This window comes from Spea bombifrons, chromosome 8, assembly GCF_027358695.1.
Source record: "Spea bombifrons isolate aSpeBom1 chromosome 8, aSpeBom1.2.pri, whole genome shotgun sequence".
Classification (NCBI taxonomy): domain Eukaryota; kingdom Metazoa; phylum Chordata; class Amphibia; order Anura; family Pelobatidae; genus Spea; species Spea bombifrons.
In genome coordinates this window covers 22,013,904-22,032,067 of record NC_071094.1, presented here as the reverse complement: position 1 = coordinate 22,032,067, position 18,164 = coordinate 22,013,904, and the positions used below count along the sequence as shown (strand labels likewise).

At 38.7% G+C, this 18,164-nt stretch overlaps 1 protein-coding gene across 3 annotated transcripts in view; it reads left to right on the top strand.

The window, feature by feature from the left end:
- NHSL2 (NHS like 2) overlaps positions 1 to 18,164 on the top strand; it is a 69,596-nt gene that overhangs the window by 46,207 nt on the left and 5,225 nt on the right. For all 3 annotated transcript variants that reach the window (XM_053472527.1, XM_053472528.1, XM_053472530.1), the window contains exons 2-6: positions 6,223 to 6,357; positions 13,248 to 13,399; positions 13,594 to 13,789; positions 14,845 to 15,048; positions 15,662 to 17,917. In XM_053472527.1, the coding sequence (XP_053328502.1) occupies positions 6,223 to 6,357; positions 13,248 to 13,399; positions 13,594 to 13,789; positions 14,845 to 15,048; positions 15,662 to 17,917 (2,943 nt within the window). The remainder of the gene's footprint in view (positions 1 to 6,222; positions 6,358 to 13,247; positions 13,400 to 13,593; positions 13,790 to 14,844; positions 15,049 to 15,661; positions 17,918 to 18,164) is intronic.

Below are 18,164 nucleotides of genomic sequence, written 5' to 3'. Positions count from 1 at the left end.
TAGCTGACTTAGCTAACTGATAGAGGTAGGCATTGGTGAAATCCTGGGGCAATGAGCTGGAAGAAGTGATAACAGTTAAGAAGAGAAGTTGTTGGCACATATGCACAGGTGTTCCATGTTCATTATTCTTCTTACAACTAGGTTCAGCAAGGAATCCGGTATTGTCCCATCTTTGCCATTGGCGCATTAGCCTGGTAGGTACCAGTGCATGTAATGGGAGGAGGTAGGCACAACACATAGCGTTTCTCATAGTAAAACTATGCTTTGCTGTGGAATGGGATTAGGTACCTTTGATTCTTAATAAAACCTAAATTAAAAAAAGTAGCATTGCTGTTAATTTTGTTTTAAGACAAGTAGAATAGCTGTGAGTGAACACATATTTGCCCAAAGATTGTATCAGCTTTGTACATTTTGTGGACATGAAAATTGTACATAAGTTACAAAGTAGGTATGCCTTGCCAAGTTAACTTTTTATCAAGGGTAAGGTTAAGGGTAAAATTATGCTGTATACATCATCATCCTTTTGTTTTGGAGTGTGTGTGTGTGTGTATATAGACATACCGGTATATGTATATTGGAGGAGGCCTTTTGTAAATGTGTAGCCCCAGAATCTGTTATTTTATCTACACTAACGGCACATTCTTGGACTACATGCAGAACAACAATATATAACAACAAGCCTCACAAAATTCTCTGTAAGGCCCAGTGAAATATCACCCATCTTTGTGACTGTCTCAGTTGTAACACTAGTATTTGCTAATCTTGGGTTTAATTATTTTTGTCTCCTTTCCTGTATAAATGTATGCGTAAAGCAAAGCATTATATGCAACATATAAAAAGAGATAATAACATGCAGCCCTACTCCCTCTTTTTAACCACAAGGTCACGGCTTCCCCCTTCCCTTTTTAACAGATAGAACCTGGGTGTGTTATAGTAAAATGTAAGCCTCTTGACGCATTTGGTTTTGATATTTTACTGTTGGGGAACTGTGTCACACCCTGGCAAATGTACTGCATCGCAGCTGGAGAGCTCAAGAAGAAAAGGATGTTCAATGGAAAGGTAGGGTACACTTGAACCATGATCTGTTACATGCATTAGTGTCTAGTACCTTTAGGGAATAAAAGGGACCTAGTGATATATTTAATAGATTGTAAGGTTCCTTTTACTACATAGGATAATAAGAAAATATGAAGTCTTATAGTATTATAACCTGTGTTGGGGCATGGTGGGGAAATCTGCAGGCTTCTGCTATTCTCCATTATTACTTGCAATGTTCAGCGGTTGGCTGATTGTTTAGCAGCTGTATATAATTTTTTTATTGTAGAGTAATGGTGAGTGAGGTCACCTGGGAAAAAAAGATGCGTAAAGCCTGTAGGGGGGCAACAGGACATCTGCCTACTGTTTTTGAGGGTGAAACCCATAAAGTAGTTATCAGCGTCAGATGTATATTGGTGATATATTAAGGTAATACGGGGTGGGAGTCCATTAATAGTGTAATGATTTAATGTTAGTGGAAAGCAAGATAAGTGTGATATAGGTGTGACACTCTGCTATATTATGATATGTAATGCAATAAATAATAATGGTTATTTATTTCAAATGTGAAGTTTTTGCCTTATAAGAAAGTGATACCAAATTGCTTAATAAAATCGAACATAGTTAAAGATAATATCCCCAGGGTACTTTTTGTTTGTTTATTTGGCTAGCAATGCTGCATATATTGCTGATAGAGAGAAACCCAATTATCCTGGCTACTGGATATTGCTTGTCAATTTTTGTACATTGAAGGATAACAAGAAATGTTACGATTATTTATATATATATATATATATAGCCTTGCTCCATGTGTAGCATAGAATATCCAGTTCTGTTCACATAGAAACTATCCTATTAGAATTCCCAATGAGGACAGAGCAATAGCATTGAAAGATGAGTTGTTATGGGAACTAAAATTATAGGTAATTGGCAAAATGAAAAATGAATGTGATTTAGATGCCTGTTGTTGATAATAGTTTGTATATCGGAATATAGACCATTCAAGTAATAGGGTAGAAAAATAAGACATCTCACTTACATGGAGGAAGAAGATGTTTTATAGCAGAAATAGTGCCCATTTTTATATATTTTTGTACTGTACCTAACATAGAACAGTGAGTACCAGCATAAACAGTTTAAAAATCAGCCTTTAGAACTTAGATGTGAGGACACAGCGTGTCATTGTGCTGTATAACCGCAGGGCCGTTGAAATACTGACAGGATATTGGCAATTTCTGTGTTCTTGGCAGTTGTGTTTGCAATAGGTAGCAAGCTGACTGGGTATGAAAAGAATGTAACTCATTTTCATAAGGAATACAAAGTGAAACCTAATGTACTACCATTGAATGTTAGAATATGAATTGTATGAATAGAAGTAGATTCAGAGTTCTAACTCTAGTTGTAGGTGCATACAATCATTGTGTTTGATTATCTAACAAATCACATATATATATTTGGTATATATGGAGCATAGTTGTTACTTCTTATCATATATAATATGTTACACTGATTTCTAGCCAGGGCTGAGGCACTTGGTGACATAGGTGGTGCAGATGGCTGGATACATGCAGCTGCACGCTATGTTTGTATGCTCACGTAGTGTGTTGCTAGCCATATCCTGCCACTGGAGCGGCAGACCAGGCGAGTATGGGTGGTTTGCTCAGTGTGGAGATGGCCATTCTGGGCCTTTAATAGTGTTTAAGAACCATAAGTTGCTCTGTAAATTAACAAAAGTGGTTACATCACAAATAACCCGAGTTAAACAAAAGAGGAACTGATTGTGTTTCAGTTGGCAAATGTTTTGATCTCAGGAAACAGTTTCTAGGAAGGAAATATAACGATTGTGAAAAATCAGCTCTTCCTTAAACTGAAATGCCATGTATTCTAGTTTATAGTGATCTGTTAATTGTATCTACCTTCAGAGAGCTAGATATTATCTCCCAGAGAGGCCTCATCTCTTCATAGACAATAAGTATTTAGTATGTACACTGAGAAAACGTTACGTCCCTAATGTGATAGGCACTTTGAATATTTGCATACGGATGTATTTATGTCCCTGTGTACTTAATGTTTGCCGGTGATTACTTATTGCAGCATCCCCAGTCCCTATGTTAATGTCAGCTATATTAGCCTACTACAAGTAGCATATCATTACACAATAAAAAACACTTTTAATAAGGGATGTTCTGTGAGGTATGGTTTGCCTTACAATATATATATAGCAAGCTGGTCCATTTCCTTTGGATTACGCCAGTATCTATTAGACACACCCCAAAAACATATTCCAACAATTCAGGTGCCCAAAATGGAACACCTTTGTTGGTAGGAGTGGTTAGAGGTAGGATCAGGACCTTACCCTAATCCCCTTGTGACTGATTGAAGCAGAACTCTGGGATGGCATATTAATGCACTGTTTCATAGCATTGCACAGTAGCCACGTGGGAGCTGCAAAATCAAAGACCTTGATCGATTTCACAGCTCAGTATGATGCTCAGTGGAGAACCTCTGATTTTTTTTTGAGTTAAAAATGTATATAGCTTGTTTACATTGCAAAAATATTTACTAAGCTAAAGCAGCATTTGCTTACCTAGGGTGCAGAAAATACACCTTAAGCTGACACAAAGTGAATAACATAGCAGCATACACAAAAAAAGTTTACAAGTTTAGCATACGTTTGTGGCAAAATGGTTGCATGAAATTACACAAAAAAAAAAGAAATCCAGGGTATTGATTGGGGTAAATTGAATTGGTCGTCATCAAAGGTGTCCCAAATAGTACCGGATGACTAGATTTCAAAATTCCAACACACCTATGCACATGTAGTATCACTGCACTCAGGAGATGTTGAGAAACACATATTGGGGTATTGTTAGACAATGACATATAACAGCAGCTGTAAGTTCATATCCTGAATTACCAAATCACTTCCACAAACTTTGACAAAGGCTGGTGGTAGAATTTGTGCATGGAAAGTGTTAATACCACCATCTGAAATAACCTGGGGTGTCTAGTTTTGACTTGATGGCAGGAATTGAATTGGTGGCTTCAAGTGTGTCCCAAATAGGACATGGGCACAGGATGACCAGATCCAAATTGAAAAATTGAAATGTGCATGTCCTAAATATGGCCTTTTAACCTCCAAACAATTTGACAAATGTCACATATTGGGGTGGTGTTCGGCAGTGACATATACCAGGAGCTGTACGTTTATACCTGGATTACAATGTGTGTGAAACAAAAAAATACTTCCACAAACTTTGACAAAGAGAAGCAGTAGAATGAGGGCACGGAAATTGCTAAAACATCAGCATTTAATATACACTTGGGTGTCTAGTTTTCAAAATATATGGTGCATTTTATTCATGAGATGTTGCTGAACAAAAATGTAGGTATTTTCTTGCAGCAACACACAAAATGGATGAGAAAATAGTAAAAAAACCTTTTTTTATTATATACCGTATTTGCTCGATTATAAGACGAGGTTTTTTCCAGAGCAAATGCTCTGAAAAATACCCCTCGTCTTATAATCGGGGTCGTCTTCTCAGACCCCCCAAAAAATGTCTGCTGGGGCCATGCTGCTTACCGGTCGCGAGCAGCGTCTCTTCTGTTAGAAGCAGGAGGACAGGAAGCTTGCAGCGTCCTCACAGAGCTCTATCTCCCCCTCCCTCCTCTGGGGGCGGGGCCAGAGAAGTTGCTCTACAGCCGGTCCCCTGCAGAAGTCTTCCAGTGAGAGATCTGCAGTTCAGGTAAGGGGGTGGGGGAGGGTTTTTGGGTAAGTATGTGTGATTAATGTGTGTTTAATGTGTGAAGTATGTGTGATTAATGGAATGAATGAGTATTTAAATGTGTTTGTGTGTGATAGCATGGATGTGTAAGGGGGGTGGGGGTTGTAGCATGGCATAGGGAGGCTGTAATCCCACTACTATCATCCCCAGGTTCCAGCATGTACTGGCTGCCTTGGCTTGATAGGAGTGTGATTGCTGTTAGCAGTTTGATATATATATATATATATCAAACTGCTAACAGCAATCACACTCCTATCAAGCCAAGGCAGCCAGTACATGCTGGGTTAAAAGGCATATCATGGGGCTGAGTGGCATATAGGGGGTTAAAATGCATTTCTGGACCTCCAGAAATGCATTTTAACCCCCTATATGCCACTCAGCCCCATGATATGCCTATATACCTCCAGAAATGCATTTTAACCCCCTATATGCCACTCAGCCCCATGATATGCCTTTTAACCCCCTATATGCCAGAGTGGCATATAGGGGTATAAGGCATATCATGGGGCAGAGTGGCAAATAGGGGGGTATAAAGCATTTCTGGGGGCAGAGTGGCATAACTGGGGGGGGCAGGTTGGCAAATAAAAGGAAATTTAAAAAATATATTTTTCTCAATCATAGCTTTTATTAAACATGAAAAAATAATTTACATGAATTAATATTTACTGGTAAAACTTTTTTCCTATAGGGTCGTCTTATATTCAGGCTTTTTGTTTTTTTCCTAAATTAATATTTTGATTTTGGGGGGTCGTCTTATAATCGGGGTCGTCTTATAATCGAGCAAATACGGTATATATATTTATTATATACAACATTTAACTTGTATGGGTATGTTAAATGACAGAGAGGAAAATTACATTTAAACAACCACGTATCAAAAATTGAAAAGTTGCTCTGACCCAGGAAAATCCCTGGTCCTTAAGTTGTTAATGTTATAACAAATATTTCATGTACAATTGATCAGTCGAACTCTATGTATCTATGTTTTCCATTTCAAGAAGAAAACGTACAATTCGCATTTGGACCCTTATATAGAGCTATTTTACCTATTAAAATATATACATTCCATAGAAAAATGATGAGATTATTATGGCTAATCTATCCAGAATTTGCAGTGTCGAGAGACATAGGTACTGTTCTTATAGTATGTTAACAAGTGTCTCATGCTAAATAAGAAAATATGATGCTTCTGTTTCTTATGATGAAAAAAAATTAATACCAAACAACTTCAGTGCTGCAGCATCTTACCTGATGCATATGAATTTTACATGTCACAGGGCTTCCTGGCTTGCTACTGGCCAAATACAACATGTATAATAAAAATTTCCTACTTTGACCTTTTAGTGCAAGTTGGGTAACCTGCATTATCATTGTTATTACATACAAAATATTTTTATTGCAGCTGCTGCACCTGTGGATCATTCCAAATTAGCAAACTGGCAACAACAACCTGTGAATGTCTTCTTATCTTCTAAACGGCCGCCTTGTGTTGAGGAGCTTCATCAGGAAGCTGAGCTCAACCTAAGTATTCTTCAAGGTAAGGACTTGGACTGTAAATGTGTAAGTATAATGTGTTTTTTGGTTCTCAAATGTATTTTTGGTTGTGGGCAATCACAGCTTACAAACATATAGATAACACTCATCTCAGGGTTTTATCCAGTTACCTCCTCTGACTGCCTTACAATTTTGATACGTATAGCAAAATGTGTGTGCCGGTAAACCCTACAAATATAAAAAGTAAGGTTTGCTCTTAATTTATATTGTGTTTGTGTAACTAAGCACTTTTACTTACTAAATGCCCATCACTTCTTGGCTCCACCAACGTAGCAATGCTTTATGCATGGCAAACTCAGGACATCTTGTGGAATAATTTGCCAAGGTTAGTTTTCCATAATTCATAGTTAAATCAGCTAGAAAACATTCTTCTACTTACCTGAACTCACAATTCAATGAATAAACCTGAATACATGACACTGGTGTCAGTCATATATTACTCTAACTATTAGGGCCAATATTTCATAGAGTTGTAAATTTGTTGTATATTTGCTATATAGTGTGTGATGTGCTACATAGCTATAACATTACATATAACTTATAATAAACATTGTGGGATTTACATTACACAATAACAATTTGCTGTTTATCTCCCCACTTATCTCCACCTACCTGGTTCCTCCACTCTGCTGTAATCTCTATCTCTTATGCTTGTATACTGGACTAATTCATGGTTTCCCTATCTCTCCACTGCTTTAAAAACCCCTAAGACATACTTATTCAGGGTAGCCTATTAACTCCCCTCCTCCCATCTACTACTGCCTCACTATACCCTCTTACTCTTCACTTAGCCTGTTCATATGGTTAGTAGTATTATTTTATTTACTTAGATCCAGTTGTGTGGATAATCCACCCTGAACAATTGTACTTTCACCTATGATATAAGTTATTGTTAAAAAGTTTTGGGTCACTAAGAAATGTCCTTGATTTTGAAAGAAATGCAAATTCCATCCATTAAAATAACATCATATAGATCAGAAACACAGTGTAGACAGTGTTAATGTTGTAAATGGAATATACTCATAGGAGTACAGAGGTGCATTATCAACCACCACCTCTGTATTCCAATGGCACGTCATCTTCGCTAATACAAGTTTTAGTTTAAATGGTCAATTGGTCATTAGAAAACTCTTAAGCTAGAAATTCCCTTTTTTTTCATTAATAAAGCTAAGTGACTCCAAACTTTTAAACGGTAGTGTATACCGTCTCCCCCGTCTAGATAAGCTCATTTGAGAACGGCACTCCTCACCTTTTGTTTCTGTAAGTTTATTTTTATCATGTAATGTACTAGTCCTTAGGTTCCATTGTACACTGCTACAGAACATGATAGTGCCATGTAAATCAATTAATAATTTTGCTGTTGAAAACGTAAATCACCTGTAAGCATTCTGCTGCTCCAGTATACATTGATAGAAAAATTTGCTAATTGATTTTGATGCCTGCCTCATTAGTGGAGGAACTAGTGAGCTGAGGGCCCTGGTGCAAGATAGCTTATGCCCCTCCCCCATTTCTTTCCGACAAACACAATTGTAATTAAATTAAAAGACAAATAACAATGTAATTTATTTAAATAAAAACTAAAGGAATTTTTCATAACATTAATAGTCAAACTTGAATAAATAATGAATAAAAGTTATGGGGTCTCTGCATCTCTCTTATGTCATACTCCCACCCTGTCAGTTTATCTGCCACCTATCATATCTATTGCCCTTGTCATATACCCAGTCCCGATGTAATATCCCCAGCTAGCTTTTTAGTTCCCTGCCCCCTGTCATATGCTAGTCCCTTGTCACCTCAGCTCTTGTATTGTCCCCCACAGCCCACGTATTGCCCCTCACAGCACCTTTATTGTCATTTGTTTACATTATTTGCTTACATTATTTCATACACTAATAGACATGGGGGTTTCCTGGTGGGAGGGAAATGTTAGCCGCCCATTAATGGGAAAAATTATATGACCACAATAGTAGCTAACAGACCAGCACATACATACACAACATGAGAACATTAGTCTACAATAGCTGGAGTGGTAAAGATTAGTTACAACTATCCCAGTCTACAATACATATGATGTTCAGCCAGTAATGTCTGCCTGGATATAATGGGAGCTGCAGTCAACCACAAAGAGTTAGTGTATACTTTAGGCCACCACAACCCCAGGCTATAAATGCAATTCCCATGATGTTCAGCTAGCAATATGACTGGCTGAATATTATTGTAGATGTAGTCAACAAAGGTTAGTGTTTGTACTGTAGACTTAGTGTACCCCCTCCCCAAAGCCCAGTCTACAGTTTCTAGCTACTATCCCCATAATAATCAGCTAGCAATGTTGCTTGCTTTGCATAATGGGAGTTGCAGTCAAGAAAAGTTAATGTAGTGTAGCTCTGTGTATGCAAAGCAAAGAGGTATTACAAATAAAGAGGGTAGTAAAAAGGGACATAAAGGCTTGGAGCGAATATAGGATGCTTGGTAGCTTTGCAGCAGTCATGGTAGTAAAATGTAGTAACATTTGGTAGTAAAATGACTGTTATAACATTTTTCATGATCTTCAGCTATCCAAATGGGTTATGAGATGTGCATTCCACAGCAGCTGCAATACCAATCCATAAGGATGTGAAAGCTAACCTTTGACAGTTGTTGAATACTCACTTTCCATTAACATACCAGACTAGCTGAGACTCATGGAAAATGTAGTCTCAGCAGCTGGAGTATTAACTAACCCTAGCTGCAATACATGTTTGAAATAAACTACCTTGTGTCTGCAGCATACACACTGTGTCTCTGCCCAGATGGGGACTCTGTGCCTGTGAATGAGCAGCTACCAGTGTGAAGAGGAAGAAATCAGCTATAGGGAGAGGAAGAGAACAGACCAAGCCACTCTGACACCAGGGGGTTTACAGAATTACAGCCCCTTGTTTGCCGACTGCCAGGTGTTTCTTCTGCTCTCTGTGTCTAGTTAACCTACCCTGAACAGCCTACCGTTTCTCATCTGCTCCAGTGGGCCTCTTTGAATTTCCAAGGGGGGCAAGTGTTAAACCCGCACGGACAAGTAATCATATAGATCCCTTACTCTGCATGTTTAATGTGATATCTCTTGCCGGTATGGGGATGAGAAAAATGAGTTTACGAGATCATGTGAGATTTGTCGTTGGCTGCGATGCTCCAGTTGCATTGTATAATCTTTTTAAAATTTTGAAAGGCAGTTTTTACTCAGGTGCAGAATACCACTCTTGCAGGATCGTCCTTGACCTTGGCAGGATAATTCATCACTAAGTGCCTTCTGTAGAGCCATTTGTGTAATGATTCTGGTGTAGCCTTTTTGATGGAATCTGTTGGCCATCTCCTTAAGCTATGCATCCCTTTTCCCAGCATTTGAATTGGCAGTGACATATACCAGGAGCGATAAATTCATACATGAAAAAAACACGAAGCAAATTACTACCACAAACTTTGACAAGGGCTGGTGGTAGAATCAGTGCAAATAGCACCATTTAAATACCCTGGGGTGTTTACTTTTTAAAAATATATGTTTGCTGCGGTAAATTGAAGTGGCCAGCTTTAAACATGTCCCAAGTAGGACATGGGCACAAAATGACCATATGTCAAAATTCCAAGTTAAAAAACGGAAATGCACATGTTCCAATTGTGGCCTTTTAGCCCCAAACAACCCCACAAACCTATGCACAAGTGGTATAACTGTACTCAGGAGATGTTGTTGGACATATATCAGGCTGCTTGGCAGTGACATATACCAGGAACTGTAAATACATACCTGAAGTATAATGAAAAGGAAGTAAGCACAAAAAATTACTTAAAAAATATCAAAGATTGGTGGTAGAATTAGTGCACAGAAAGTGGTTTGATGGGGGTAAAATTAAATTGGCCAGCTACAAAGATTTCCAAAATAAGACATGGGCTCAGGATGACAGGATGTCAAAATTCCAAGTTGAAAAACTAAAACGTGCATGTCCCAAATGTGGCCTTTTACCCCCACAACCTCTGATGGATGATATCACTTTACTCAGGGATTGTTGGGGTATTTTATTGCAGCATCACACAGCAAGCTGGCTGCTTCAAAAAAATTATTTTCTTTTTTTGTTATGTATTTTTAATACTAAAAGACAGTTATCTATATACAATGCAAAGAAAGCTCTAACTGTCCTTGCTTCCATACTCACACAGAAACTAGCCTACGTACATGCACACTAACATGCTTACACACACACCAACATACAACCCTACTTTTGCTGACTCAGGAGAGGCAGTCCACCAGCCCGTGACAGCACTCTCTCTGCTTTCCTGTACTTGGGAGATGTTGCTGAACACATATATGGATGTTTTGAAGTCACATATACCAGGAGCTGTAAATGTATACCTAATGTACAATTTGTGTGAAAAGAAACACAAAATAAATTAATACCACAAAGTTTGACAAAGGGTGGTAGTAAATTAGTGCAAGGAAAGTGTTGAAATACCTTAGGGTGTCTAGTTTTCAAAAATACATGGTTTCATCGGGGTAAATTGAATTGGTCGGCTTTAAAGATGTCCCAAATAGAACATGGGGACTGGATTACCAGATCTGGAAAAAAAGAATGGTTTGGAAATGCTATTTGTGTATATTGCCCTATAACTTGGAAAAAAAACATTGGGTATTTCTAAACTTTTTAGCATTTTTTTTCGTTAGCTTTTATAGATGAGTAAAATATTTTCCAAATAAAAGTGATTTTTTTCAAATTCATCATATTTTTATTTTTTTGTTTATATGAAATTACATGATGTGATAAAAATAATGGTCTTGTCGTAAAAAACAAAATATAGCTTGTATGGGTACACTAAACAACAAAATTACACAAGCACTACAAAAATGTTAAAACAGCCTCGGTCAGGAAGGGTACAAAAAATAAAACAACCCAGGCCTTAAGGGGTTAAAATATGAAATGTAATTTAGTTACAATAAAACTATTTTGAGTTTGCTATTCTTAAGACACATCATGAACCATACCTCACAAAAAAGAAACCTCAAAAGGCCTACAATCAAGAATTGTTGATTTGCATAAAGCTGGAAAGCGTTACAAAGCAATCTCAAAAGGTTTACTGATTCATCAGTTCACAGTTAAACAGTGTCTATAAATGGAGCTGATTTAGAAGTACTAGAAGTAGGCGCACAGCCAAGATGCACAACGCAGAATGCTAAATGAGGAAGGAGGCATTGGAAATGGTCAATATCTCTGTTCATGAGTCTACAATATGCAAAATGTTGAACAGGCATGGAGTCCATGCCAGGACACCACAGAGGAAGCTGATCTCCCCCCAAAAAACCATTGCTGCAAGCCTGCAGTTTGCCAAAGAGCATCTTGACACTCCACAACGCCACTGGGAAAATATTTTGTGTGCTAAGGTTGAATTGTTCAGGAAGAACATGCATCACTACATATGGCATAAAAGGGCATACAAATGATGAAAACATCATCCCACCGATGAAGTACAGTTGAAGGTGCATCATGGTTTGCTGTCTTTGGGCCTAGACAGCTTGCCATCCTTGAGGGGACAATTAATTTTTCATACAGGATAATATCAGGGTGGCTGTCCTCCAGCTGAAACTCGGTAGATGTAATGCAATGCAGCAAGACAATGACCCTTAACACCAAAGTAAATCTACTACAGAATGTCTTTAAAAAAAGAAAATTCGCCTTTTGGAGTGGCCCAGTCAGAGCCCTGACCTTAACCCATTAGAAATGCTGTGGAATTACCTGAAGAAAGCAGTTCACGCCAGACAGTCTAAGAATATGGCTTAGCTTAAAAATGTATGCAAGGAATTCCTCCTGAATGGCGTGCAGCTCTGATCTGCAGCTACTGGAAGTGCACGTTTGAGGTTATTCCTGCCAAAGAAGGTTCGACCAGTTATTACATCCAAGGGTTCACTTACTTTTTCCACCAGCACTGTGAATGTTTAATTGGTGTCTTCCCAAGATGTTGATGCAGTAGAAGCTCATTGGTGTTGGCAGAGACGTAATTACCTCTGACACTGCCCAAGGCCTACCCCGTGGCAGCCCCCGCAGCTGTCCCCTCCATAGATGCCATCCTCATTACAGAGCACTGGGAAATTACATCATATTCGGATCTCTGTGTCTAAAGGCGTGTAGTACCTATTAATATAGTCTATGGAGGCTGTGCCAGCCATAATGTAAATGGGATGGTTGGGGGGGCTATTGAGCAGCAGCAAACTGAAGGGCCTAATTGACCTGGGTCAGAATACATTGTTGTTGGCCCTTCATTATCTGTAGTGAAGGCAAGGAGTTGAAACAACTCTCCCATCAGCTCTCCTTTTAGATATAGAATAGATCCCTTTGTCTCACACCATATCAGATTTAATATGCTCAATGGTGAACGTGGCAATGATCAAAAAGATTTTTTGGGGAAGTTGAGGAAGGCAGGAAATTTTGTATGATTATGTTTTTGTGTTGGAAACAGTGGTATTATGGCTTTGTTGCTGTGCACATAAGTTTTTTTTTCCTGTTCAAGTCTCTTTTATTCATAATAGTACAATGAGGTAAAGTCACGAATTGTACAACAAAGTACATTCAGAGGTGTATCACAGACATATCCAGATAAAAGTGTGTGCAGTACTTTACCACATAATGATTACATGGTGACATTCTGTGCACATAAGTTAAGTAAATAAAATCCTAAAGTCAATACATTGTCTTTATTTTCCCTGGGCATTTTATAATTTTACATAATTGTATTTTTTATATTACTAGTATTTTAGTAATTTGTAAGTGTCAAAATTGTGCTAAAGCAATAATATCTCAAAAAGCTGATCAATGGCAGCAGCATTTTAGGTTATGTTATCTTCTCCTATTATTTTATTAGGTGATTCCTTTTCTGAAGAATTTGAAGATCGATACCTAGATACTAAAGTTACCGGGCAGACATTTCGTTATTCCGCCCTCTCACAGTCTACGACAATTCCTCCAGAAACTCCTACAAGACACACACCCAAACGGCTTGAGTTTGTCTACTTGGTAAGTGTTCCATACTTCAAAGCGTTGGTAATACCAAAGCTTGCTGTTTTGATTGAATTTTAAATGTGTCACGTCTCATGAGTGGCTTGTTTTGTGTGATAGTTATATTATTAGGTGGACCTTTTTTTTTAGTTGACAATAAGTGTTTAAACCATTTATTAGATGTCCATAACTAATATGTTATGTCTTGCCAGCCGGCCAACAGAAGGGTGAGTGAAGATGAGACAACCACAGTAGGAGTCAGGCCACGGGAGACATGTCTGAGTTTACCAACTACACCCGACAAGCAAGTGGCCTGGATTAAAGCATTCCCTTTTCCTATCCCAGAGGAGAGACGATGGCACCAGTCTAACTCTATCCAGACCAATATTGTGCCCATTAATGTATCAGGTACATGATAGAACATAATTTCATAAATATCTGCTTGTGTAATGTTATAGTATGTGGTCTATAGTACTGTAGGTGGATAAGATAAAAATATACATATTCTGCTAACAAACACGTTGTATGACAGAAAAACACCAATGTTTATAGGTTATGGAAGTAATTAGATATGTTGAAAACCAAGTATATTCCGTTCATGCTACCAGTTCATAAACACCTTTTAAACATAGGTATCTCCTCTGATTCCCTCTCATAGAATAGCTCTCTCCAGGATCTCATATCTGTCAAACCATTCCTTCTCTGTCAGCTTCACCTCTTCCACTTTTCTGTTGGTGTCCTCTAAGGATCAGTCCCTGACCCTCTACTGACCCTCTACTGTTCTCTCTTTACACTTCGTCTCTTTGAAAAAAGAATCAACTCATTTGGCTTCCGTTATGATCCATATGCAGATGATACTCAAATCTACCTGTCTCCTACTGAGTTCTCATCTTCTTTCATGTCTAGTATTACCAACTATTTGTCTCCTATTTCTTTATGGGATGTCACACTACCTGAAATGTAATCTACCTAAAACAGAACTCAGTATCTTCCCTCCTTCCATTAACACCACTATCTCTCCCCACTAACCATGCGCTATGCCTCAGAGTCATCTTCAACTCAAACCTCTCCTTCATCCCTCACATTCAGTCCCTTGCCAGATCCTGCCACCTGCACCTAAAAAATTCCTCCTGCCCATTCCTCACCCAAGAAGCCACAATAACCGTCTTCTGGTTGATATTTCTCGACTCTCTCCTCTGCAATCTATCCAAAATGCTGCTGCTAGGCTTATCTTCCTTACACAAAGCTCTTCTTTTGCAATGTACATTTGCTTCATACATAAATAATATGCACCTTTTGTACAGATATGGTCAACCTGTGATAACTGAATGAGGATAACTTCAATTTTTCATTTCAACAGTTAACAATACAATTAAAAGAGTACCAAGATCAAAGCTGTAACAATATATATTAAAAAAAGTCCAGACTGTTTTGCCTTATTGTCCTCATTCTTTCTGTTGCAGGTGAAGTGTTTGATAAACATGCAACTTCCCGCCACTCCTTATTTAATACTGAGACTGCAGTAAACCCCAAAACAACCTTGAGACGCAGAAGGACCATTATTGGTTTCTCCCATCAACCACAACAGGACCATGGAGAAAGCAAGGCATGCTCAACAGAGTCAAACACAAAACAAGGAGCATCAGCAGCAGTTCCAGCAAAAACAGGTTAATAAAAGTACAAAGTTTAATTTTGTCTTTTACTCATACAACTCAGGCTCAGAATTTGCAGGTTCGTTAAAAACAAAATATAATTACGTAATTGCCAACAGTCTCAAACTGGTTTGGATAATGCCTAGTGTCTCATTGTACTATCACCTATTGATTAAATGAATTTGTAAAAGGGGCAATGTTTAGATGGATTGTAGACATGACCTGGGAACAGCCAAACATACTAGAAATATGTTGGCCTCTCAGGACACCTGGAAGCAAATCAGGATTATTGATAAATATGTTTGTATATCATATATGGATTAAGATAGCATGCTTGTATTACATATTGCATATATGATTATTTACAGAGAACTTATATGTTATACAGTAAGTAATTTTATCTATAGCTATTCCTCATGCCTTTGCAAGTCCCATTATTTAGCAAAGTGAAAAACTATGCTATGACTAGAGTACAAAACGATAGTTTTAATTTTACATGGGATTATTCTCCATTATCATTGTTTGATGTTATCCCAATTATAAATTATATAATTATTAAGCAAACCAGAGTTGGGGTGGGTTAAATGTGTGTTTAATATACGTATACATTCTTTTAATTGTTTAATAGGTAATGCCAATGGTGTGACGTGCAGTGAACAGCCCCCTGTCACAGAAGAGCAACCTTCAAAACCCGAGAGTTCTCATGGAAGGCACCCAGGTGGTAGAGCAGCTACTCCACATCCTCAACAACTGCCTTTAAGAAAGACCTTCAGTGACCTTGGCCATATTTTGCAAAACCCTAGCGACGGTGACAGTACAGGTGTGATGTATGCTAATGCATCATGCAATGGAGCAAAGGACTCTGGCAGTCTTACCCAGGGATGCTCATTCAACTATATGACCCCATCTAGCCCAGTGAAAAGCCAGCCTAGTGAAACTATGAAATGTTCTACATTATCAATGGCATCTCCTGGAATTTCTAAAGGCGGGGGCTCTTACAAACTTAGAAAAGAGAATGTGACAAGGAGCAATGGAAACACTGTATGTACTACCCTCCCAAGCCCTTCTGTGAATCATGCAAAGGATGTTGAATCCAAGGGTAATTTCCATCCCGTCCAACCAGGTATTAGTAATTCTTCTACCATGCCAATATTGTCTGGGGAATGCACATTTCGTGAAAGGTCACTTTCTATGCCAACAGACTCAGGTTCATTGTCCTCAGTGGATATAGCTTACACAGAGAACAGGAGAGGTAGTGGTGATTATGCCTTGAACTATCCTAGTGGGAGCTCAGAGGAGAGTACCAGTACAGAGAATGTATCTGTAGTTGCTGAGCAAGATAACCAGGAAAGAAGGAGGTCACGAAGTATTTCCTTGAGGAAGCCAAAGAAAAAGCCATCACCTCCAGCACGCAGTGTTTCTTTGATCAAAGATGGCAGCACCCAGAAATTACAGCCCGCATCCACTATGCCTAAAGACCAGAGACCCAAAAGTCTTTGCATTGCCTTTGACAGCCAGGGGCATAGTTACATTCAGTCAGCCATTCAAGGTACGGCAACTATGCCAACAGCAAAAAGCATGTTTTTTTCACAAAGCTGGGATCACAGTAACTACAAATCTAATGATTTATACAAGACGTTATCTGCATCTACCATGGCAACAGGAAACACTGTGATTGAGTACACAAAGACACAAGGAAGTTCAGAGTCATTAACATCCAATTCGAGGGCTACAACTCCCTCCCAAGTCTCTACAGGGCCAGACTCAAAGATCTCATCACCTGGAAAACCTCTTGCTTTGATGTCTCCTTCCAGTGGTTACTCTAGTCAGTCAGAGACTCCAACTGCAGTCCCAACATCATTGATTCTTGGGCACTCTCCTTACCAAAGTAATAGGGTGAGGCCAATTGTTCCTGAAAGAAAGTCATCTTTGCCAGCTGTTTCACCCATCGACAGAAGTCCTAAGGTGCGGCAACCATTCGACGTACCATTAACACCACCTACACACCTTGACTTAACTTGTGTGAGAAAATCTTCAAAGGGAAAAGTGAAAACCAGTAGAAATCATTCTGAGTCAACATTTGGCACTAAGTTAAATCAAAAGACTAGTCCTGTGCAGCCCATAATGCCAATGGTGACACAATCAGATTTGAGATCCATCCGGCTTCGCTCAGTAAGCAAATCAGAGCCAGAGGATAACTTGGATGGTATAGATCCTATTGACGAACTTGTTGATGAAGCTTTCCCTTTGCCAGATAAAAAGGTAAAGCCTCCTGTTGCAGAGAAACCTCCAATGTCCAGAAGACCCATAAATCTTGCTTACAGATCCTCTGCTGTAACACCAGAATCTCCTGTGATGTCTCCGAATTCCCCTGGAGAATATGTCAGAGACCAGTCATCTCCTCAGGATGCATACATGGTCATTGGGACAATCAGACACAAAAAGAGCTATGAAGCAGAAACTCGTGTGGAGACACCACCTTCTATAGAACCCTCACCTCCTTCTGAAGGCTATTTGTATGCAGTCCCCTTAGGGGATAGGAGCTTTTCCCAGAGTAGTGCTGAAGAGGAAGAACTGATAAAAGGAAAGCACATACCAGAAAGAATCACCATACAAAGCCTAGCTTATGCAGATAAAAAAAAGGTAAAGGTTCCACCGCCTATTCCTAAAAAACCCAGTGTGTTACACTTGCCAGTTCCTAGTCCACCTCCAACAAGTCAAGCAACATGTACTAACTCTGAGCAGAGGTTGTCCCCAAGCCTTGTGATCACTCTTGATGCTGGAGCAAAATCCTATCCTGACATTATTGAATTCAAGAAATATGATGCAGGAGGAACTATTTCTGCTGCACAACCAGATCTTGTATCTGTCGAGAGTTTGGCAGGTAAGCGAAACTTAAGATACCGATTCTTGAAAATTTTTAGAAATATCAGTCCAGTACCATTGCTACATTACAACAAATGCCTATACAGGCACCATATGCCCTTGTTGCAGTCCATAAATTAGATTAACATAAAAAAAAGTTATCGCTTTGGTCCTTAATCTTTCTCTGTATCTGTGTAAAAACAGGAGAATTAAAAATGAAAAGTCATTGGTAAATTATAAATAGATTTGCATTGAACACATCCTCG